We start from the raw sequence: 23,331 nt of genomic DNA, 5'->3' as shown, positions 1-23,331 counted from the left end.
GCCCCTTCCCATGGCTCCACTTTCTGATGATGGCCTCTAGGGCACCTCCCCTGGTAACCCCCACCCCTGCACTTCAGGGCCCACCGCCTTGAAGGACTTACCATGGTAGGAGGTGGTGTCTGGGTTTCTGGGGGGTGCCTGAATGGGTCGTGGCAGGGGTGCAGGCTCAGGGGGCTCCGGGGGGTAGGTCAGGCATGGCCCTGCTCCCTCTCCTTCACCAGACTCCCAGCCCTAGTTCCTCTTACAGCGCCCCCCCTTTCACTTCCTTTGGCGGGAGGGGCCAGCAGCTACAGGGGAGGGAAGCGAGGCCCAGGGGCGGGGAGAGAGCTCCAGAACTGGCAGGGCCGAGGGAGCTGGCAGTTTGAGGCTCTGAGCATGAAGGAAAAGGTCAAGGATTGATGGGAGCTGCTACCAGACCCCAGAAGGCCCCCTCTCCAACCCTCTGGGGACAGGGGCTACAGGAAGGAACACACAGGTCAGTTGGCTACAGGATTCACCGCTCTGTTAAGGGTGGGCCCCAGGAAGCATTTGAGCTGCCCAGGTCTCTATAAAACCACTTCAGACATGTGTCTTCTCTGGGGTCCCTGAACGAACACCTGCTTCCAGAGCAGCCTGCGATGGTCCTTCCTTTAGAACAGTCTTCGCACGCACACATGGGTGTCAGGAGAAGGGCAACGGGAGTGGAGGGTACCAGGAGATGGGTGTACCTGAAAGGTTCAACTTTGGAGGTCAGATATGGATTTAACCCTCAGCTCTGCTACTTCCAGCTTCCTCCCATTTTCTCATCATAAAACGGGGATGCAGGCCCTCCCAGCAGCATCTGGCAGACACTGGATCCATCACGTGTGAGCCCATGGCCTGATTTTGGGGAAATCAGCAGGCCATGTACTGGTCTCTTGATAATTGAGGAAATGGAAGTTCTGAGAGGTCTTCACCCTGCAGTACCACACAGCAAGGAGGCGCCAGAGGCAGCAGCCAAGTGGCTGGGAAAGCCTGGCAGGGAGGTGGGAGGACCCGGATATCCCTGCAGTCCAGTGTTGCACAGCATCTACCTAGAGGTCGCCAAGACGTGTTTGCCCCCTTGTGGCTTCATATTTTGAGGCCCCTTTTCTGAGTCTTGTGCACGTTTGCTACCAGGATTGGTTTGGCATCTGCCAACCTCAGGAAATGCCTCCAGGCACTAGGAGTCAATACACAGGCAGGAGGACCCCCACTTTGTTGGGGCATACAGGAAGGCTTCTGGGAGAAGGCAACCTTATGCTGAGGCTGCAGGGTGAGGTGGAGTTAACCAGGTAAAGAGGGAAGGGGAAGGTACACCTCGCTGAGGAAACAGCTCAACAAAGGCAGGTATGGCTGGAGCTTTTGGAGTGACCAGGAGTGTGGTGGCCGGGATGACAGGTGCTAGTGTCTCAGACTGTGAGAGACTCTGAGAGAAGCTGTACATTTGTCCTAAGATCACTGGGCTCTAGTCTGTGTTGGTAAAAGCCCCCTTCCAGGATGCTGGGGCTGCTCCAGTCTGGGGTAGGGACACACACACACCACATTCGGAAATCTACACAAGACAGAACTTTATTGATGTAGCACTTCCTGGCAAGGGGTGTGTGGACCCCAGGGTAGGGCCTGTAGCACCATCATGGGGGTGGTGTGGATGTTGGGGTCCCCCTGGAGCAGGCCGGGCACCACCTCTTCTAACCCACCCCTGTAGCTGGTGTTGTCAAGGGGAGGGCATCAGGGAGGTGGCACTAATCCCCTCTCCCCCGTGGCAGACATAGACCCCCTCCAGCCCAGAGTGGAGGGATAGGGCAGTGCTGGGGGTCAGGGCACCTGCTGACCCCCCTTCCCTACCCCCACTCTTCACAGTATGTATTCCGATCAAAGGTGGGGGAGTTTGGGGTGCTCCCTAGGGGTGGGTGAAAAGGGCGCTAAGTCGAACAGTTGTTCCCTTCTCCAGCCCACCCTGGAGGGGGTCTCACTGTGAACTAGGAAAGGAGCTGAGGAGGGGCCCTGGGGGTGGCCAGCCCCTCTCCATCTCCCAGCCAGGGGCCCTTCAGGGGTTCCCAATAAATAACTTCCGGTGCCATCTCACCCTTCACTCCCAGCGCCTGCCCTCCGGGCTCCTGCAGGCTGGCCAGGGGCAGCCGGCCCCTCCACCCCCAAGCTGGCGCTCAGCTGTGGCTAAGGGGCTGCTTGCCCTCTAGCGGCCGTGGCAGGTTTTGCAGCACATCTGGCGGAAGTAGGCTCGGCTGCAGAACTGAAATTTGAGCACTAGGGGGCAGTAGGCGACCTTGTTCACATCCTTGCACTCTGTAGAGGGCGGGACGGGGTTGGAAATCAGGTCTGGGAGCCCCTGCGCTTCACGTGGATTATTTCATTCCACCCTTCTAATGCGGCATCCTCTCAAGTGAATGTATTTTTTACCCGCTGATACATGAGAAAACGAGAGCAAGAGGTGGAAGGCGAACCCAGGCAGTTTGATCCCTGTGCCTGGAATAAGTTATCCATTGCTACAAAAACTTTTACTTAGGTAGAAAAAATGGGTATATTTAAAGCAGTGGTTCTCAAGAGGATGTGCCTCTCCCCCCACCAAGGGGACACTTGGCGATGTCTGGAGACATTTTTTATTTTCACCACTAGGGGGAGGGGTCCTACTGGCATCAGGCTGGTAGAGGTCAGGGATGCGGCTAAATATCCTGCATTCACAGGGCAGCCCTACGACAAAGAATCATATCGCCCAACACGTCTATAGTACCTGAGGTTAAGAAACTCTGCTTTAAAGAAAGAGCATTAGGCACATAATGCTATCGGTGGAAATGAATAAGTCGGAGATCATGGAGGTGGCTGGGGGTGTGACCCAAGTTTGAGCCCCCTTAAAGGATCAGGTGCCTGAAACACTTGGCACACAGTGGCAGTTAATAAATGTCTGTAGTGAGGGGACAGTGAGGCTGGCCCGGAAGAGCCAAAAAGGCATTTCGGTGGTTGGGGAAGGTCTCCCGCTGCTTCCTCTGGACAGGGCCCTCCTGGTGCCCCCTGGCCCCTGGCTCACATACCTTCAGGGCTGTCGCCAGGGGGCGTGCTGTCGCACTTGGCCTCGCACTGCTGCGTGGCGGGTGGCCGCAGGGCCTCAGCGCACTCTCGTGAAGGCTGGCCGGTGTGGCTGGAGCAGCGCACCGCGCGCTGTTGCTGCCCGAGGCCGCACTGCACGGAGCACTGTGGGGCACCTAGGATGAGCCACCACCCAGCCACCCCGTCCTGGCATCCATCCCCCAGGGGCGCCCACCTACCTCACCCCACTCCCCTGCCACCCAGCGGGCAGGGGGGCAGCGGCGCAAGTTGCATCGCATGGTGGCTGGCGGCTTGGCTGCGGGTGGGCAGTGCCCGGGGGGCAGCGTGGCGCGGTGGTCTGCGCTCTTGCAAAGGACCACTCGGTGGCGGAGGCCCGGCCCGCAGCTGGGGGTGCACTGCAGTTGGAGGGGGCGTTTCATGCTCAGTGGGCCGTCACCCCTCCCTTCCCCACAAGCACAGGGAGTGGAGTGGATGTTGCTGGTCCAGTGGGTGGGGAGGAGGGGCCAGCTAACCTCGGACCAGTCAAGGGTGGTCCACTAGGGCTAGCAGGAGGCGCTTGTGACAACGGAGGGGCACCTCAATGGGCACCCGGTACCCAGATCCTGCCCTGTGCTGCACAGGGAACGAGTTGGGCAAAGGTGGGAAGGGGTGCTGACCTCTGACCAGTCGAGGGCGGCCCACTCCGGGGGGCAGGTGGGGCCGTGGCAGGCCTCCAGGACGGGTGGGCGCGGCTGCGGGCACGAGTTGTCATCCAAGGTCTTTTCCTCGGCAGCCGACATGCGGCGCAGACACACAACAGAGCGGCTACGCACACCCGCATCACAGCTGCGGCTGCAGCGTGACCAGTTCCCCACAACCCAGCTGCGGGGGACATGGGAGTCTGAGAGCAGTGCCCGGACCCTGGGGCACTAGCATAGCCTCCCCCGCAAGCCAGCATCATATGGAAACTGGCACCCGGATCACTGCTGCTCCTGCAAGGAGCAGCCCCAAGCCTGCACTTGGAACATCATTTCCCTGTCCCCACATTGGGGGCAGGGAGGCACATCACCCTAAAGGAAAATGACCACCTGCACTTGACTAGGGAGTATGGACTCCGATTCCAGGAGAGCACTGACTCTACTTTGGGGAACACATCACCCCAATCCTGGGACCACTTGCTCCTCTGATCTCAGCAGCATTGTCACAGCAGTACCTGTCACCCCCGCCCTGCACCCTGGCAGGTACTCACTCAGGCGGGCAGGGCTCTGTGTTGCAGGCCCGCTGCCTCTTGGGAAGCTTGCTGTGGGCACTGCAATGGTGGGGGGCCACGGCTGAGCTGTCCAGCTGGTTGCGGCACTCCACTGCCTGCACCTGGCTGCCTGGGGGCAGGGGAGAGGCCCACTCAGCCCTGCCCCGTTCAGGTCAGTTGACTAGTGCCCACCCCCTGGCCCCACCCCGGCCTCACCACCGGCACACTGGGCAGAGCACTTGGTCCAAGGCGAGTAGTGCCAGGAGTAGGGGGGCAGTGCATCACGGATGATGGGCGCGTTGAATCGGTAGCGGAGGGCAGGCAGCTCTGTCTTGGCCAGCACCTTGGGGTGAGGTGGGAGTCCATCAAAAGGAAGTCAAGTTTGGAGTCTCCACTAGGGTGCTAATGTCTTCCTGCACCTTGCTCCCGCCATTACCATGATGATGAGAGATGCATTAATGGGTCCCAGGGCTTCTAGGCTCTGCGTCTGATTCGGCCCCGGTCGCAGCTGAAAGGTGGTCCCAGCCAGGGACAGGCGGTGGGGCTGAGGGGTGCCGGGCACCCCCTCCAGCAGCAGGGACTCCTGGTCCCCCTTCAGGGCTGGGGGATAGTGCAGGAGTCAAAATTCCAGCCAAATTTACCCCCAAGCCTCATCCCCTCACCTCCATCTCACCCAGGTGACTGAGGGAGAGGTTCAGGTCCTGGATGAAAATGTGGATGGAGCCTTTGGGGATCCAGACGACTTCCTCGTACCCTGGACGGTGAAGCTAGGTGTCACCCACTCGGTCCATCCCCCACACCTGCCTGCCTCCTTCAGCCCTGAATGATAGCGGCTAACCATTACTCTACTAAGCACTTACGGGGACATCACACTGTGTCCCTAGCTCCAGCCCCAGGGAGTACATGTCATCACGCCCATTACACAGATGACAAAACTGAGGCTCAGAGAAGCAAAGCTACTTGTTCAGGTTTGACAGCTAGGAAGTAGCTGGGCTGGGATTTGAACCAAACTTTCCTGCCTCTCTAACCACCAAAATGGCCTGATCTGCCCCACCTTCCGCCACCTACCCCAATAAGCAGCAGGTGTAGGCCTGGGCAGAGAGGAGAGGGCACTGTGGAGGCCCCGACCCACACAGGGTTACATGGTGGTTTTTTCAGTTGGAGTAGGGTTTGCAGTGGGCTTCACCACTTATGGGCCCCTGGGAACCCGCTGTCCCTGCCTGCCTGTGTCCCCAGTCCTGGGTTATCTGCCTGGACCTTCACACTGTCTCCTGAACCACACTTGAGCAGGAGGCCCCCTGGATGGGGGAGGGGAGAGATTTGGGTTCCCACGCCCTTGGACATTTTAATTGTCAACATTTAGACTCCAGAGCCCAAGCCAGTCCCTGACCCTGATCTGAGGCATCGTCGGGTCCCCAAGACTTTTTGGGGTCTCAGCACTCCACTGGGTCCCTGGATCTGAGAACTTGCTAATCTTGACCACTGTGGTGGGGCCAGCGTCGCCTCCAGCCCGGGGGGAGTGTGACAGGGAAGTGAGAGTATCTTACCAGCCCCAGGGAAGGCTGCACTGAAGACCCCCTCAATGGTTTCACAGCTACTGCCGTCACCCCCACACACTCGGCACTTGTCTTCCCGCAGGTCGGAGCCCAGGACCCGGTCGCAGCCCACGTGCTGGGGAGACCAGCAGTGGTGGGGGTTTCAGTGAGGTGCTATCCCTCCATCCCCCCATCCCTCTCCCTCTCTCTGGGAGTCCCCTCCACCTTGCACTCGCCGCTGACACAAATGTCCACCGTGTCTGGGCGGCAGGGTGTCCCATCCACCACGGCTGCTGCCCTCTCCGTGTAGAAGTTGAAACCTTCTGCTAGGCAGGTGAGCGAGCAGGCCTTCACGCCCCCTGGGGGGCATGGTCCCATCAGACCAAGGGCCAGGAGGCCCTGGGGCTCCCTGCTTGCTCCCTGGGGGAGGTAAGGCCAAGAGGGACAGACCCCAGATCCATGAAGACTGGGCAGGCTAGGTAGACGGAATGGGGGTTCCCAGCGTCCAGTCTGGCACTCTGGCTCCTTGGGCGAGAGGAGGGCTCAGGGCAGACCCCATGGTGCTGTATCCACCTGCTGTTGGATGCTCCCATGGCTTCCCAAGCCCCAACTCACCTCCTCGGTATGTTTTCCACGTGTAGAACTTTCCACGGAAGGGGACACTGTCAAATTCGGAGCACTGCATTTCCCTAAAGTCCTGGGAGCCAGGGGGACAGTCCTGGGGGCATGAGATGGGAGAGGGAGGGAGGCCAGGTGTCCAGGGATGGAGTTAGGGCAGAGGCCCTGGGTGAGGAACTAATGCTCAGAGCAGAGATGGGGAGAGGGGCTGGAGGAGGCTGGAGGCCGGGAGGCCAGGGAGGAGGCTTGAAGGACTGGATGGTAGCCTGGGCTAGGTCCAGGCAGTGGGGCTGAGATGGGACTAGGTGACCCATTAGATGTCAGATGCAAGCTGGGGATGATGCCCGGGTTTCTCGTTTCAGACCCTGGGACCTTTCTTGAGAGAGCGGAACTAGGAAGGAGCGAGGCAAATTGGGGAAGGTGCCCAGCTCTTTGTGAGTGTGAGGGGCATGTGGACTCCTCAGAGACACGAGCCCACCCCTCAATAGCTCTGCACCCCCTATGCAGTAAGCCTCGTGCTTACTGGGTGTGCACACATGATGCATTTATACCCGGATGCAGCCATGGGGAACCCCAGCTTTAGAAAAGGGGCAGCAGGGAAGCTGAGAAAAGGAGACAAGAAAGCACAGCCTAGGAGGGGCTGGGAGCACAGGACTTTGGTGACGCAGGCGAGGCGGGAGTTTTGGACAGGAGGCGTAGTCCCTGGTCAGAAGAGGGCACAAGCAGAGACGGAAAAGCGTGGCTACTGGGTTTGGTGACAGGGAGCTCAGGAACAGCTTTGGGGCAGGGCTCTTTTGGGAAATTGGGCTCTGAAGGGAGGGGATGGGGGTGGGGTCGATTATTTCTACGTGGAAGACTCATCTACTGGAAGATTTGGAAGGAGCCAGATCCCTGGGGAGGTGCCAGGGGGTAACTGGGACTGGGGTGGGGGGCATGTGTAGAGGGGCAGAGACAGAAGGCCTGCGGCCTGCGGGGGCTCACTGGAAACTGATTTATGCCTTTTGCTCCAGAGGGATGGGGCTTGGGGAACTCACGTCAGTGTTGCAAGAGCGATGTCGCCGTCTCTCTCCCAGGCAGTACTTGCCCCCGATGGTTGGCCTAGAAAGGGTGAGGGAACAGGGGATGGGGCAGGGGAAGGAGGGGGCCGTCCCCTCCATCTCCTTGCAGGGGGTGCTGAGGACTGACCTGGGGCTGTCGCAGTGCCGGCTGGAGGAAGACACGCCACCGCCGCAAGTCCGGCTGCAGTCGCCCCACGGGGCCCATGGGCCCCACGCCCCATCCACGCCCTCAGGTCGCGACCCGAAGGGGACGCACACCCGCTTGTAGCACCACTGTGGGGGGGACGGGGAAGGGTGAGCCCAGCCCAGCAGGCCCTCGGGGGACTGGTGCCCATTCCTGCACGCCCCTCCCCCCACCGGAGGTCTCAGCCGGGGACCAGGGCGCAGTCGGGTGGCACAGGGGTGTGGCCAGGGAACCAGACAGCTGTCAAGGAAGGGGCAGGAAGCTCCACTCGGGGGGCGCGGGGGTTGGAGACGGTGCGGGGTCGGACCCAGGCTAGGGGCGGGGCCTGCAGGGAGCAGGCGTGGCCAGAGCCCAAGTGACAACTTGAAACAGGCAGCGAGACATGGTGGGAGGGGCCGGCCCAAGGCCAGGGGGCCCGGCCCGCGCTCACCCCCTTGTCGATGGTGTGCGTCTGGCACAGCGTGCCCTCCGCCGCCGGGATGCTGTTGGTGATGCACCGGTTGCTCTTGCTCAGACACCACAGCTCGCTGCAGACCTCCTGCGGGCCAAGACGCCCGCTCAAGCTCGCCCCCCCAGTCCTCCCTCGGGGGGCACGGGACCCAGGCGACCCGCTCACTGCCAGCCGGGCAGCGGGGCCCCAACGCTCCTCTCCTGGGTCTCAGGGAATCTTCTTGGCTACCTTAGCAGGGCATGGCCTGGGACCTCCTCTCTGCCTACATGTGCACTGCACTCACTGAACACCTACGTGCGCCATAAATTCCCGTGACATCATTATCCCAATTTTACTGTGAGAACACCAAGGCTCAGACAGGTAGGGTCACTTGCTGAAGATTACACAGCTACTAAAGGGCAGCCTGGTTACTAAACCCAGGCCTCTGAAGGGTCTATGATGGAGCCCCTTTTCAGTTCAGCCCCTGGCACCTCCTGAGTTTCTAGAAGGAAACATGGGATTGCTGAGGAAGGAAGAGGAAGGATTCTGGATTCCTTTTTGGGATGGGCAAAGCAGCCCACGGAAGAGCAGTGGTTCTGAGAGATCAGGCCTGGAAGAAGGCTCAAGTCAGGGCTCCATCTCTAACTTCTTTCCAGTGGGTGGTTCCCTTCACTTGAACTGGAGAAGTTCCCAAAGGTTTTAATCTATGGAGGGTTAGGAGAGGACAAGGCCAGGCTGGATCTGTGTGGGACATTCCTGTTTCCATCAGTGAAAAAGCAGTCCGCATTCTTACTGTCTGAATCCCGCTTGGGCTGGGCCAGGACCTAGCAGCAAGTCCTATACCAGCCCCAGGAAGTCACTCTGACCCTTTAGGTCCAGGTTAATGTCCCTGGACAAACCCTACTGGGTTCAGGTGTGGCCAAATCTTAGACTCTTTAGCTTAGATCCTGCCCAGCCCCCAGGGTCTTCCCCCTGTGGAGATCCTTCAGTCTCCTTTTTATAATCACATGTAATCTCCTCTTTGAATGTAATCCTTCCAAGTTTTGGGATTGGACCACTCAGTGGCCATAGGAAAGGACCTTTTCGGGGTCAGCTTCTGAGAGATACCTGTACACACATAAAGAGTTTGGAGGGTTGTCCTGAGATCTGCTCCCTCAAACATCATCCAGAGTCCCTGCCTTCTGCCCCTTCAGAGGGTACTTCTCAGCTAAAAACTCAGCCTAGTGTTCTGGCTTCACTTGGCTTCTGTCCTCTTGGCCATTTGTAAAAATGTAACATGTTCCAATCCCACTTCTGACACCTCTTAAAGAGAACGCCTCTTCCAGTCCTGCTTTCCCTCCTCCCCACAAGGACACACTGTGGAATGTATGGATGCTTCAATCCTGCCACTCACTTGTAACACATTTGCCCTCTCTGGGCCACAGTTTCCTCATCTACAAGATGGGCCTTGCCTACATAAAAGGGTGAGAGGCATGTGACAGAGTAGATATGAAAGAGTTTGCACAAATGCCCTGTCACTGAATAATAATGACCATAGCTAACTCTGGACAGGACACTAGGTAAGCCCAACTCCTTACACATATTAACCAATTTACATGTAGTCAACAATTCCCCCTTTGCCAGGAGGGCCAGGAACATGTTCCTTGGAAAAATAAAAGAGAGAATCAATTCAACCTACAGCTAGCACTGGCCCATGCTTGATATTCTGGCACTTCCTCCCCATCCCCACCCCTTTATAAAATTTGGAGTCATAGAGAGACCTGGATTCAAATACCAACTCTGGGAAAGATAGCCTCCTTATGCCTCAGTCTCTTCATCTGTAATGTGGGTATAATAGGATCATCAAGAGCTTAAATGAGACAATACATATCATGTACTTAGCATATAGTGAATGCTCAGTAAATGCCAACCATTGTCATCATCGTTAGGATACCTGGGGCACAGAAGATGCTCAAGGTAGTTTCAGAATTCTTTTAGAATCCATTAGAGGGTGATGTAGTTACCAGTTGAGTTAGGGTGTGAGGGTGAGAGAGGAATGCCAATTACATGTAAATTGATCCAGGGTTTATCGCCTTGTCTTGCACTGAAATGAAGTGAGGGCATTTTAACAACTGTCTACTCCCCGTTTTGAGTTAACATGGCCTTAGCTTGGACATGGCCTTGCAAACTCTGATTTTTTGAGTCTGGAGGGTGTGAAGTATTGGGGCTGGGTCAGGCTACTAGGGCTGAGGCTGTGAGGCGGTGGGGGGTGTGTTTTGGGAATTAGAAGAGGTGGGTAGTAGAGGGGCAGACCCCAGCTGAACTGGTGGCCCTGGTGGCTGAAGCAGGAAGCCAGCAGACCTCCAGCCCCCTGGGGGAAGCTGGGAGCAGGACCCCTGGCTCACTTCTTTATGCACAGCCGGAGCTTTGGGAGCTGAGTCTAAATCTCAGGAAAGAGTGGGGAGTGGTCATGAGGTTCAGAGCTTGTCCAGCTAAGGATTGGGGCCAGCAGATCTGTGTACCAGTTGGTAGGGGATGTGGGGAGTGCAGACAGGGTGTCCCTGGAAGACTCTGTCCAGTTTTTTGCCAAGTGGGGAAAATGGTTCTTCCCCAGGGAAACTATTTCCACCACGTCTGAATGTTTGGTTAAAAATGGCCCACTTAGGGCTCTTGGGACCTTAGTTCTGCTGCAGCCTGATATGCTGCACCGAAGGTGGCCCCTGAGTCTCTCCCCAGCCCAGTTTCCAAATCAGGGGTCTGGAGAGCCAGGAGATCCCATTTTTGTCTCCAATCTTGTCTGACTGTGACATTTGTATAACCCCAGGCCCCTCTGTGCCCCCAGGCCACATGGAGCTCACTCCCCTTCCTGGCTCTCCCAAACCCACTGTCTGGGGTGGGGGTGCCCATGTAGAGTCACCCACCCCTGCAGCCCCCTCCCCTCCCAGGAAGGAAAGCAGGAAGGCTCTCTCTACCCCGTATTTACACTGACGCGATTTGACTCCATGCTGGAAGCGGCACTGCTCATCTGCATCGTAGGCCTGGCCGGGCGCCACTGTTGGGTACACGAAGTCCTGTCTGGGGGGCCGGTTGTTCAAGCAGAGCCCCAGGCCTGAGCTGTGGCAAGAGGAAAGCAGCTGTCATGATGGGGGCTGCAGGCCAAGAGCTCAGGGGGTCCAGCTGGGTGGGGGTCCCGGGGAGCAGCCCCTGCAGGTGACACAACCCTTCTCAGAGGCAGCCCTGGTATCCAGAGGACCCCTGCCCCGCAACATGAGTGTGAGCTTCCAGGCAGGATAGGTGGATCCATCCTCACTCCAGAAAGCTGGTGATGTAGTCACGGCTGCAGGATGACCACACAAATGGGTTGGTCTTCATGGTAATGTGGGCAGCCATGAGCTTCGCTGGGTCCTGGCCCCGGGCCCCACAGCTGTTCCCCACGCCGTCGTGGTTCATGCCAAACCTGGGGAGAGGAGTGTTGACTCTGCTGGATGCCGATGAACCTGCCTGGACCCTCCTGTCCTCCCCTTCCTGTGTCCCCTGGCCTCACGTGTGTCCGATCTCATGGGCAATGGTGAACGCTGTGGCCAGGCCAATGTCCTCATTGATGCTGCAACTTCTCTCTCGCTCACACATCCCTCCCACAGGGGCCAGGCCTGGGAAATAGGCACGTGGGGTGGGGCTGGGGGCTCAGGGCTATGTTGGCCAGGCCCATCCACCCTGTGAAGTCCCCACCCCCACCAGGGCCAGGGCCACCCAGCCCACTGCCTTCAAAGGTGCCTGAAACCTAGGGGGCATGGGTACCTAGTGTGCCGCAGGGTTTGTTCTTGTAGATGCAGATGTCATAGCTGTGGAAGGAGAGAAGGGCAATGAGGAAGCTGGGGTGCCTCCCTAAGCCCTGATGGTGCCACAATGCCTGTTTCTGGGGTTAAGGTCTGCTTGGGAGGTGCTCACCCAAAACCTCACGCTCTGCCTCCAGCTGGCCTTGGGGATAACGGGGGGCATGAGTGACTGACCGACTGAGTGAAGGAGTGCATTAGCACTCAGATGGCCCAATACCCGCCTTCCCATATTCTTAGGCTCCCAGCTGCCCCTCCCATCTCTGGTCCCCAAGGGGACAGCTGAACAGTCCCAGCTTCTCTATCTACCAGCTGATCCCCTGCTTGGACCTGGATGGTCCCCTGGATTACTTTTCCCCTGGCCCACATCTTGGAGTCCTCCCCACCCCTCACCGCGTGATGAGCACCGCTGTGTCATGGTTGGCCACACCGTTCTCCGGAATGGCGTTGCCATGGCCGCTGCGGTTCACGATGGATTTCTGCCACTTACAGAAGCTGTCCAGTGACTTCCCGGCGTGGTGGGTGATCTCCAAAGTGGGCTGAGGATGGACAGAGTGAGGTGCATGGGCGCCAACCACCCTGGAGAGGGCAGGTAGCACTGGAGTGCAGGGGAAGGGGTGGGGCCCCCGCACCTGGTCCTCCGTGAGCAGGATGAGCCGTGTTACCAGGATATTAACGATGTTTCCCAGACTCGAGTCTTGGAAAAGTTTGGCAACCTGACCTCCAAGAAACAAGAGAAACGGAGTCTTAAGAGGGGTCCAGGGTAGCAAATGGAAATACAATGACAATAGCTCACTTTAATCAAATACCTACTGTATGCCTGGCCTCAGGCTAAGTCTGTGCATATATCTTTGAATGATTACGATCATTCCCATTTTGCAGATGAGCAAACTGATGCTGAGAGGTTAGGAAACAAAGCTGGTAGGTGTCAAAAGTGGGATTCAAGTCTGGTAAGCCTGCCTGCAAAGCACTGGATGCTTGCCAGTACGTTTCTTTCTGACTCACCCTTGCTCAGCTAGTCAGTATTTTTGTCCTTCAACCCTCCCCTGCCAACCCCTGGCCGCCTCGAGTGTCTCTGCCCAGAGGTGGCCTGAGGGATGTGCCTCATTCCATAGCTATCTGAAGGTACCAATCTGAGCATCACTACAGTACGGGGGCACGAAGCTCTAGAAACAGTGGTCAGAGGGAAGGAGGGTGCGGCCCGGGGTGAGTGGGCATCAATGATGCAGCCACACCGTGCAGTGATCCTGGGGCCCTAGGACATCACTGCCCCAATGTGGAAGCCCATGGAAACCCCGGCAGGTTTTAGGAAACTTTGAAAACCCAAAGGAGGGAGGGGGTGCTGGGGAAGAAAGTAGTGGAATCAGACAAGATATCATGTCAACACATTGGGCATCTGTCTGAACTTTTTTTTTTTCTTTATATCTTTATTGATTTCAGAGAGAGGAAGGGAGAGGGAGAGAGAGAGACAGAAACATCAATGATGAGAAAGTTGTCATTGATTGGCTGCCTCCTGCTGGCCCTGCCCTGACCGGGAATCAAACCGAGATCTTCTGGATCCTAGGTCAATGCTGAACCACTGAGGCACGTCCAGCCGGGCTGTCTGAACTTTTTCTTTCCCTTTTTGCTTTAGTACAACAAGAACACCACTCATCAAGCCCTTATAATGTGCCAAGTGCTCTATCTGGTTTCCCTCCCACCAACTCTCATGCTCTGCAGCAGATACTATTATAACCCCATTTTACAGAGGGGGAAACTGAGGCTCAGAGAGGTCCAGAGTCTTGAGATCTAATACAGGTATTGAGTATGTCTTGAGTGTAGGTCAGTGAGGTCAGCTATGTGAATTCATAGGTGGGTGCATGAGCAAGAACTCTGTAAGCATATGGATGTGTGCCCATGTGTGTACCGGTCACCTCAACAAGTACCTGCAGGCTGTGTGATTTTTTTGTTTTGTTTTTGTTTTCTGTTAATCCTCACCTGAAGATATTTTTTCCATTGATTTTCAGAGAGTGGAAGGGATGGGGGAGGGGGAGGAAGAGAGGAGGGGGAGATGGGGGACATCAACGTGAGAGACACATTGATTGGTTGCCTCCCTCTTGTGCCCGATTAGGCTGGGGATGGAACCTGCAACCCAGGTATGTGCCCTTGACCAGGAATCAAACCCATGACCCTTTGGTGCACGAGCTGACACTCTAACCGCTGAGAAAAGCGGGCCCGGGCCATGCTGATTTTTCTATAGCAAACAATTATGCAGCCCTTACTGTGCACTAAGTGCTGTCCTAAGCGCTTTATCAATTCACTGCATCCACCTTAGTCTTATGAAGTGAGTGCTATGATTATCCTCACTTTACATATGAGTAAACCAAGGCAGAGGTGAGGTCATTTGTCCAAAGGCATACAACCAAAAAGTGGCAGAGCTGAGATTCCAGCCCAGGCTGGCTGGCTTCAGAGTGATGCTCCTAAGCACTGTGCTATGCAGTCCTCCTCTCTCACCCCGTCCCCGCTGTATTCTGTTCCTCTAGCCTCAGGTCAGGAATTGCAGGTGGGATGGTGACACTCTCACGGCTTCACTCCCAGGGAGGGGGAGGCACTTACAATGTTCATAATGGCCAGCACGTACTGTTCCACATCTCGGCGCCCGTGGTAGGCCACCATCATCTTGTCCGCCACTACCAGGGTCTCCACATAGCGCTCTCGGCTGACGGAGCGCTTCAGACCCAGTTGGCTGCGCTCTGTTTCATTGCCCACGGGCCTGGCAGGCGGCGGCTTCAGGGTGCGCAGCCACCACGGCCGCCCCTTCCATGGTTTCTCATCTGGATGGAGAATTTCTGGTCACTACACTGCTTGCACTTTTGGTCCAATTCCCTGCCTGCTGGTCCACCTGCCCAACGGGCTGTCAAATATCTTGTTCTTTTGCCACTGGGCATTCCGGTTGTACAATGTCTGTTTCTAGAAATGCCCCATTAACTAGATATCTGGTTCTACAACGATGTGGCTGCCCTACTGCCAAACTAGCTGAACAGCTGCCCAGTACACCATGACAACTAGTGTGACTATACAACTTCCTGACAGTCCCACGACCTGCACGTCTGTGTAGCAGCTGGACTCACTGCCGGAACTGTGCGATTGCATGTCTTCTCGGCCTTCCAAATATGGAACTTTATAATCAACACACTGCAAAACTATATGACTGTACAACAAACCAACTGCCTTTGATGGTCTTACTGCCCAACTGTACTCTAGCCTGACTGTCCACTGACCACCTACCCGACTGGCTGTCTGTCTGCCATAGTATCCTACTCCCAATCTCTCTAATTGCACAACTCATTGAATGTCCCAGAGCTCTGCATTTCCACCAGGCAGCTATAGTTTTCTAGTTGTATGATTGTCCTGGTAAATATTTTGTTATTGTTTAGCTTTCTTACTCTCCCATCTCCTAAATGTCTAATCGTACAGCTGTCCTCCTGCAAGTCTGGTTGTGAACCTGACCTTCTGAATGGTGGATGAGCCCTTCTTTTGCCTAGCATTTTAATTGTGCAACTGCTCGAATATCTGCTACAATCACCCTGCTGCTCAACTGTCTGATCAGACAGTAATCCTGGAGATAGATGGTTTTATACCCAAGCACCTGTATGGCTGTCTAGCTGCCTGTTTCACTGCTGAACCACCAGTGATGGATGGGCTGTTCCCCTGCCCCACTGTCTGACTGATGTCAATTCTCCCCTCACATAGCTGCTTGCTGACCTTCTGGATAAGAGACACTGCTGCCCCCTCTGCCTCAAGGTAAAGATGTTGTGTAGCCCCTTTGCCCATCCCCAGAGAGACAGATGTACCTCTCACTCCACAGGCTGTGTCCAGATGGGGGTGTCGCAGGGAGGAACGCTTGTACACCACATGGGGGCCACTCTCCTCCGGGCCCCGGCCCCTCTTGGTTCCACTTTGCAGGGGCTCAATCAAGTATTCTTCCTCATCTGCCACAATCAGGCCATGCTGTTGGTAGGGAGGGAATGAGACAGAGGGCTTGGATCAGTTCCAGGCCCTCAGGTGCCCTATTTCTTTATTTTGTTCCTTCAGCCTTCCTGGGTTTAGGTCCTATTCCTTTTATAATCTCAAGAGTGACGTTCAGCTGGTTATATTTCAGCCTGACCTAAAGGATATTCATTTTCCTTTAAGTACTGCTTTAGCTGCACCCTAAATTAGCTAATCCTTTTGATTAGATCAGAATGCTTTAAACATTTCCCCTATGATTCCCTCTCTGACTTATATTTGGAAGTGTTTTTCTTAACTCCCAAACTCATGGGCATTTCCTCCCTGCCTCCCAGAATCCTCTGCTCACCAGGCCCCCACAGGTGCTGATGGCCACATGAGAGCTGCCAGCCTGGCCCTGCAGGTGGCCAGCATAGAGGCAGTGGGGCCGGGCAGCCCTCTGCCAAGCCAGGCCCTCCCGTGTCCAGTACTCCACAGAGACGTGCCCTGCCAGAAGGCGTGAGCTGCGGGTCAGGTTCAGCAGGAAGTGGGTGCTGGGTGCGGCCACCTTGTAGAAGAGGCGGGACTCTGCTGCAGGCCCTGTACCCCGACGCTGCCTCCGGGGGGCAGGGGGAGAGAAGGCCAACAGTGCCCCGTTGTCATCCACTCGGGTGGGGAAGGCGATCTCATAATTCTCCAGACTGGACAGGAACTCATCTGTAGGCGAGAATCAGAGGCCTGCGGTGGGCCCTGGGAAGGACTTCTGTGTCCTGGCTGCTTGGCTGCAGGGCAGACGATGCTAGCTTCACTGGCTCCTGAATCCAGGTTATGGGGCTGCCAAGATTCTGGACTGACCCCAGGGCTTTGCACTCCTCACCCCCAACTACAGTCCCAGTCTCACTGATCCCTCCTTAGCTCCTTGCTCCCTCCCCACCACCACCCCTGGACCACCCCTACCTTGAGACCGGAAGGCGTATGTGACCTCGAATGTGAGGCCCAGCCCCAGGGCGAGGGCCCAGCGGAGGATCTGGCAGGCGGGAGCCATAGAGGCCACGTGTCCACATGTCTCTCCCCAGCCCCGGCTGCCGGCAGCCCCCACAGCGCCGCCTTCCCTTTTCACAGCCTGGGCAGCATCACTGGGTTCCTAGGAGGGAGGAGCTGGGTCAGGGGATGCCTGATCCTGCTGCCCAGCACACACTGCCAAGGTCCCTCACCGGGCCGACAGGGTGACCTGTAGCTCCTTCCTCCTAGTCTAGAGGATGCCCAAGGCATTTCCCCTGGTTGGGAGATTCCAAACACATTTCCTTACCCTGCAGCTCCCCATCCCATCCCCCGCAACCTCCCTACACTCTTAGGACACAGAGGGACCTTGGCTCCATGAGCACCTACTATGTGCCTGCTATAGGCCTCAGCAATTTCACACCATTTCACTTCATTTCTGCAATAACCCTGGGAGGATCCATTCACTGGGTAATGACTATACATGACAGGGACACAATCCCTGCCTTCCCTTTTTGGGCTCAGTCTCCTAGGAGTGAGAGATGACAGACAAGTAAATGAAGAGATGAACAAACAAGAGTTCAGATGTGACACATTCTCTAAAAGAAATAATGGGGAAGCTCAGAAGCAGAGGTGTGAAGGATGAAAAGGCACCAATCATACGAAGAGGAGATGGTGCACCAGGCAGAGAACAGCAGGATCAAAGGCCTGGAGGCAGGGAGGAGCTTGCTGTGGATCCTGGACCACAAGGCTCATATACAGGGGGCAGGAGGCCAGCAAGGGGAAACTGGCACAGCATACACTTCAAGGCGGGTCAGTGTAAGATTTCGGCCTAGATTAACCCTGAGGCCAGTGCTTGGCTCCTCCCTCCCCACCCCATTTTGGGGGCTATGCCTTTGGATGCTTTGCCATAGGTAACACTGTTTACCATGCCAGCAGAGCTGGAATCCCCTACATCATGGTCTCAGTCTCTGTGACCTCTGTTCCACCCTGCATTTCCAGCTAGGCCTAGTCCTGCTTCCTCTCCCTTCAGATTCTTCCTGGGAGCTCCAGGATTCCTCTGGTATCTGCCCCAGGCCAGCCTGACACAGACACCACTTTGGGCCACCAGTCTGTGCCAAACCCTGCTGTCCCTCCTGTCTCCACCCTCCTCCCCCTTAATCACACACTGTCTTGTTTTCTTTGCAGCCTGGCCAAGTCTGGGAGCTGATCCTCAAACAGTGCAGTTCAACTCCAGAGGGATAGAGCCAGGTTTTCTGTAAGATACTGACTTAGAAGCCAACATTTCCCGCTTCTGCTTGGACTCCTCCAGTGATGGAGAGCTCACTCTCTGGCACTCTGTGACCCAGCTGCTCCCTTCAACTGGCTGATGTTTACCCCTTGTTTTTTTGTTTGTTTTTTACCTCTGGGGGCTTCAGTTAGTGCCACGGTGTGGGATCCCTGTGTGTGAGCCTCTCTGGGCCTCTGTTTCTTCTTCAGAGCCTGGACAGGGGCAGGGAAGTGAAAAGGAGCTAGGCTGGGTGTGGAGTTCAGGGGTCACTGAGAAAATGCTGCCCTTCTCTCTGGACCCAGTGAACTTCCTCTTGGATTTCAGCCTTCCTTTTTCCCAGCACACCACCCTTCAAAGCTCCCTCCTCTCCCCTTTTGCCACCCCCCCCATTTCCTCCTTCCTCTCCCCTATACCATCCTGAGAGACCTTGACTAGCTCAGGGATCAAAGCCCTTCCTGGGTGGACTCCCCTGGGCCCCCTCCTGCCTTAAAGGCCCTTCCCCCAAGCCAAGCTGGCAGCATTTTCATTGCAAGAGGCTGGAACCCCTCCCCCACTCCTATCCCTCTCCTTCCCCCAGTGGTGGAGAATCTTCCTCCCTAAGTGGTTCTGTGGCTCTGATCTTGGCTGCCCCGTCTTTTTGCCTCTTCTCCTGCTCCCACCTCAAGTCTCATCCCTGTTCTGAGGCTGAGCCCCTCCTCCCAACAACCTCACACCCCCTTTGTGCTTCCAGTTCAGGTGGGATGTGGGGTGCAGTGCTGAAGGATCCAGCATAAGTGGGTGGAAGAAGCGGGGGAATGCCGATGGGCGGATAGGGGTCTGGAGGGGGAGGGCACATAGGTGTCTGTAGGGCAAGGCAGGGGAGATGGCCTGGGGCAGTGGCCCAGCCTTTGGGGTGGCTGGGAAGTGTGACCTGCCCTAGGCATTGGTGGGGCCACTAGAGGGTCATTGGGTATGAAGGGGGAATATGAAGCTGTGCGGGGGTGGGGGTGGGGGGGGTGGGGGGGGTAGGGGATTCCAGGGCCCAAGCCTGCCTGGGACAACAGATGTCAGCAGGGGATTTACTGTGGTGTGTGTGTGTGGCTGCAAGAGCGTGACTGTGTATGGGTGTAACTGTTATGTGACTGTGCGGGTGTATGTGCCCATGTGAGGCTGTGTGTGCCTGTGTGCCTGTGTGTGTGTGTGTGTGTGTGTGTGTATGTATACCCAGGCCAGGCCAAACCCCCAGCCCCTCCTCCCAGAAGGCAGGAGGGAGGCAGCCAGCCTGGGGGAGGGTGCCAGCAGCTGGAGGAGGAAATGCCGGCGGAAAAGGCCCGGAAACAGAGGCTCCATCCCCTCCCCGGGATCCTGGAGGGACCCGTGGCTCCACACCCAGACCTCCTGGGCCAGCTAGGAGGACAGGGCTGCCGGGCCTCCCTGTGGAGGCCAAGACCTCAGCTGCCCAGGCAGAGGCCTCGCCAGCCCAGGCTGCCAGCTGCCTCCGGGCGCTGCACATCTGGCCGGGCAGACCCTGTGAGGCCAGCAGACAAAGGCTGGCTGCCCACCCCACCCTACCCACAGCCCAGTGGGTCCCCCCTAACCAGCCACTAATTAAAGGCCTGGAGCCGGATGGGCTGGCGACACCCTGAGACAGAAGGCTGTATCCTCCCTGACCAACTTGGGGGAAGTGGGCGGCGCCACTCTCACACCCAGACACACAAATGCACACTGGCAGACACTGTAGGTGACCCCACCTGCGCAGCTGGGGACCAACAACTGGACGCCACAGACCCTCAAAGGACCTCCCCACACTCAATACACACACACACCCCAGAGACACAACTACACACTCCCAGCCCTATGTGCGTGCACACACACACACAGACAACCTTGAGACAAACACAGGCACACAAACACACACCCGGGCTTACACACACAGACATGTATACACTCATTCACACAACCAGACCAGGGACAAAGTAACCAAGTCCCACAAACCTTGACACACACCCCAGAGGCACTTACATACAGGCATTTACACACTGTTACACTCAGATGCACCCGGAGAAAAACACAGATGTTTGCAAACACACACTCATCTAGACATTGACACACACAGCATACAATTTATGCACACACGCTGGCTTACACACACTTAGGCAGACACACAACACCCCCACACAATCACACACACATTTTCATGCAGACTCACACATGCAGAGACACACTCACACATACGTGGATGTCCACACGCACACATCACATACACACCACAACCAGGCGCTCACTAGAGCTCAGTGTCGCACACTCTTAGGGACACCGCGCACCAACACAACCCCCACAGCGGGACGATTGCCATGGCCGTCCCCATCCGACGCAGACACACAAAGTCCCCCGAAGTCAGGCCCCCCGCCCGGCCCGCGAGCCCCTGCGCCGTTACCCGCGGCCGGCCGCCCGCCGCCGGGGCCTCAGTCGCGTCTCCGCCGCAGTCTCGCCGGCCGGGCGCAGGGAGGAGGGAGGGAGGGAGCGAGCGCGGCGGCGTGGCCGGGGGAGGGGGCGCGGGGACGGCACTTCCTGAGCCGCCAGCCAGGGTTATAAAAAACCCCCAAACCGCGCGCCGCCAGAACCCCGCCCGCCGCCGCCGCCGCCGCCGCCGCCCGGCCTGGGCCGCGGGCTGGACGCGAGCCAGGGACCCGGGAGCTCCGGCCCCCCGCCCGGCCTGGCGCCCCGCCGCGGGGATGGGGAGAATCGGGCGGGCGGGGATGGGGGAGGAAAGGATGGGCCGGGAGGGGTGAAAAGGGCGGGGATGATGGGCGGGGGGTGGGAGGGAGAAGAAGGTGGGAGGGTGGGGGAGGGGAGAAAGATTAGAGGAATGGAGAGGGAGGGAGAATTGGGTGGGGGTAAGGGGACCTGGGGGAAAAGAGGAACCGGGTGGGTGGGGGAGGGGGAAGGTTGAATGGAAAGGGGGGAGGAGGTGGGGGCCTGGAGGAGGAGGCAGATAGGGTCGAGGGTCAGGGTAAGGAATGGGGTGCGAAAGAAATGGGAGGAGGGCTGGGGGAGGAGAGAGTCCGCTGCCTGGCCAGCATCTACAGCATCGACAACAGCTGTTATTTATTGAGAGCTAGTCCTCCCTCAAACAAGCACTTATTGGGCGCCTCCCGTGTGCCAGGCACTGTGCCCAGAGCCGCTGAATCCATCTCAATTTTCCCTGCTCTCCCGAGCTCTCCTCTGGGGGTTGGATCTGCTCTGGGCCTGGGTAGTCCCATTTTGCAGAAGAGGAAACTGAGGACAGTGGGGAAGAGTGAAAGCTGGGGAGGGGGGTTGTTGGTTGAAAGCTGAGGGGGAGGGTCGAGGTCGGGGGAAACTCTGGGTCATAGCTAAAAAGATGTGGAGCTAATGCGTGAGTGGGGATGACTGCAGAAGGGGTGAGATGGGAACCCCAGGTGGCCAGCTGCCCCACAGGCTTCCAGGTGCCTGGCCAGGGGCTGGTTCTCCCGGAGGGGGAAAGGGGGTGCTTCCCAGACTTAACAATTCCAGGCATTTTCCAGGCCTGGCCCCCAGGAAGCTAGGCAGAGCCTGGCCTTGCCCTTGGCCTTCTCTGAGTCTTTGTTGCCTCATCCATGGTGGTGATGGGACCTTTATAGGGCCGCTGGGGGTGGGGTTCAATCAACAGCAAACATTTGTTTTGTTTGTCTTGAACTTGGAATGACAGGTCAGGGCTCCTGCATGCAGCAGGCACAACACAAATAACAGTCTCCTGGAGCTCCTGCTAGTTTGTAGCTCCACCTCCTCCCTGTCCTCAACCCAGGCCAGGCTAGAGGGGCAGGGTGTTTTCTACCCACTATTCCCAGGGCCTCCTGAGCCCCCAAGAGGAAAAGGCTCAGTAAGCCAGCTCTGGGCTGGGCCACAGGGCCCTTCTTTACCCTCAGGCCTACTGGGAGCCTGCCCTGAGCTGCCTTCTATGGCCCTCTTTCTCCATCCAAGAGGTGGCTGCCTTTGCGTTGTTTGCCCTAATGCTAGAAGCTCCCGCCTTCAGCCCAGTGGCTGCTCTGGCTACTAGTCCTTAGTCTGGTGATGGCGTAGCCACTGGCAGCCCTGGGAATTTCAGGGCTGCTTTGAGCTGGGAGTTCCAGGCTCTGTCACTTACTAGTTGTAAACCTCTTCTAAACGGGCCTTCGCCCCATGCCGCAGCCCCAGAGGTCCCTTGGGCTCTCTCCGTTTCCCCTCTGGGTGTGGTCTGGGTGGAGCATTAGACTTGGCATATAAGCCACTTCTACCTTCCATGTCTTGGGCTCACCATTGATTGGGGGATGGGCATGTCAGGACTTTTGCAGGGAATCCTGGGAAACAGACTTTTAGATCTTGAGTAGCATTTGAAGCTGAGTCCTCAGCTTAGACAACCTCTTGTAAGAATGAAGCCACCAGGTAGAGGAGGCTAATGGTCCCAAGGGCATCATTTCAGCCCTGAGCAAACTGTTCTTGAAGCCCATAGCTGGGCTTTCATTCATGTAATTTTTATTGAACACTCTTTGGTGCCAGGTGCTGGTTTAGGTACTGGGGACACAACCAAGAACACCACTCTCCATCCCCCACCCCCATCTTCTGAAGGTCTTGGCTCTGCCTCAGGGCCTTTGCACTTGCTGTTCCCTCTGTGTGGAATGCTCTTCCCTCTGATATCCCCGTGGCCTATTCCGTCTCATACTTCAAGCCTCAACTCAAACATTACCCCCTCAATGAGGCCTTCCCACCCATCCAACACTTCAAGATTACACCCCACAAGCCTTCTCTTTCATTCCTTGGTTTACTTTAATCTTAGCATGAATCACCACCTGACATTCTCTGTGGAATAACTTACTTATGTTTGTAGATTCTCTGTCTCCCTCACAGGAATGTCAGTTCTGAGGGAGAGGTCTTCACCTGTATGGTCCACAACGTTATCCCTAGTGCCTAGGACAGGGTCTGGCACACAGTTGTGCACAGTATTGAATCAATAGTGAACCCGGAAAAGCTCCCTGTTTGGCATTGACATTTGAATGTCAAGAAGGTGGTGGGGTGGGGTGGGGTGAGGGCACAGCAAGTTCAAAGGCTACTGTAGCCAGTAGTTTCTCTTTTGACTTAAACCAGTTTGGACTGATTTAAAAAAAAAATTTTTTGGGGGGTAATTTGCAACCTTTCTATCCTGAGTGATGTAA

At 56.8% G+C, this 23,331-nt stretch overlaps 1 protein-coding gene across 3 annotated transcripts; it reads right to left on the bottom strand.

Annotated features, from left to right (window-relative positions):
• Positions 1 to 207: 207 nt before the first annotated feature.
• ADAMTS10 (ADAM metallopeptidase with thrombospondin type 1 motif 10) lies at positions 208 to 20,635 on the bottom strand. 3 transcript variants are annotated; one of them, XM_087816865.1, is made up of 26 exons: positions 20,580 to 20,635; positions 18,297 to 18,375; positions 16,852 to 17,038; positions 16,265 to 16,611; positions 15,762 to 15,918; positions 14,524 to 14,741; positions 12,561 to 12,644; positions 12,322 to 12,467; positions 11,894 to 11,937; positions 11,640 to 11,745; positions 11,406 to 11,552; positions 11,068 to 11,209; positions 8,117 to 8,224; positions 7,630 to 7,775; positions 7,479 to 7,542; positions 6,442 to 6,544; positions 6,052 to 6,185; positions 5,839 to 5,962; positions 4,965 to 5,045; positions 4,728 to 4,891; positions 4,508 to 4,634; positions 4,292 to 4,421; positions 3,720 to 3,924; positions 3,282 to 3,458; positions 3,048 to 3,207; positions 208 to 2,304 (listed from the first exon to the last, which is right to left on the bottom strand). In XM_087816865.1, the coding sequence occupies exons 3-26, from the start codon at positions 16,937 to 16,939 to the stop codon at positions 2,195 to 2,197; spliced, it is 3,312 nt and encodes a 1,103-aa protein (XP_087672991.1). In that variant the 5' UTR covers positions 16,940 to 17,038; positions 18,297 to 18,375; positions 20,580 to 20,635; the 3' UTR covers positions 208 to 2,194. The 3 variants fall into 3 exon arrangements, with proteins under 3 accessions (XP_087672991.1, XP_016058950.1, XP_087672992.1); XM_087816866.1 differs by having other exon boundaries at positions 2,193 to 2,304; positions 4,292 to 4,417; XM_016203464.2 differs by lacking the exon at positions 20,580 to 20,635 and having other exon boundaries at positions 18,297 to 18,449.
• Positions 20,636 to 23,331: the final 2,696 nt, after the last annotated feature.

Source organism: Miniopterus natalensis, chromosome 4 (genome assembly GCF_054644295.1).
Source record: "Miniopterus natalensis isolate mMinNat1 chromosome 4, mMinNat1.hap1, whole genome shotgun sequence".
NCBI classification, from domain to species: domain Eukaryota; kingdom Metazoa; phylum Chordata; class Mammalia; order Chiroptera; family Miniopteridae; genus Miniopterus; species Miniopterus natalensis.
The sequence above is the reverse complement of the archived record's forward strand: the minus strand, read 5'-3'. Positions and strand labels throughout refer to the sequence as shown.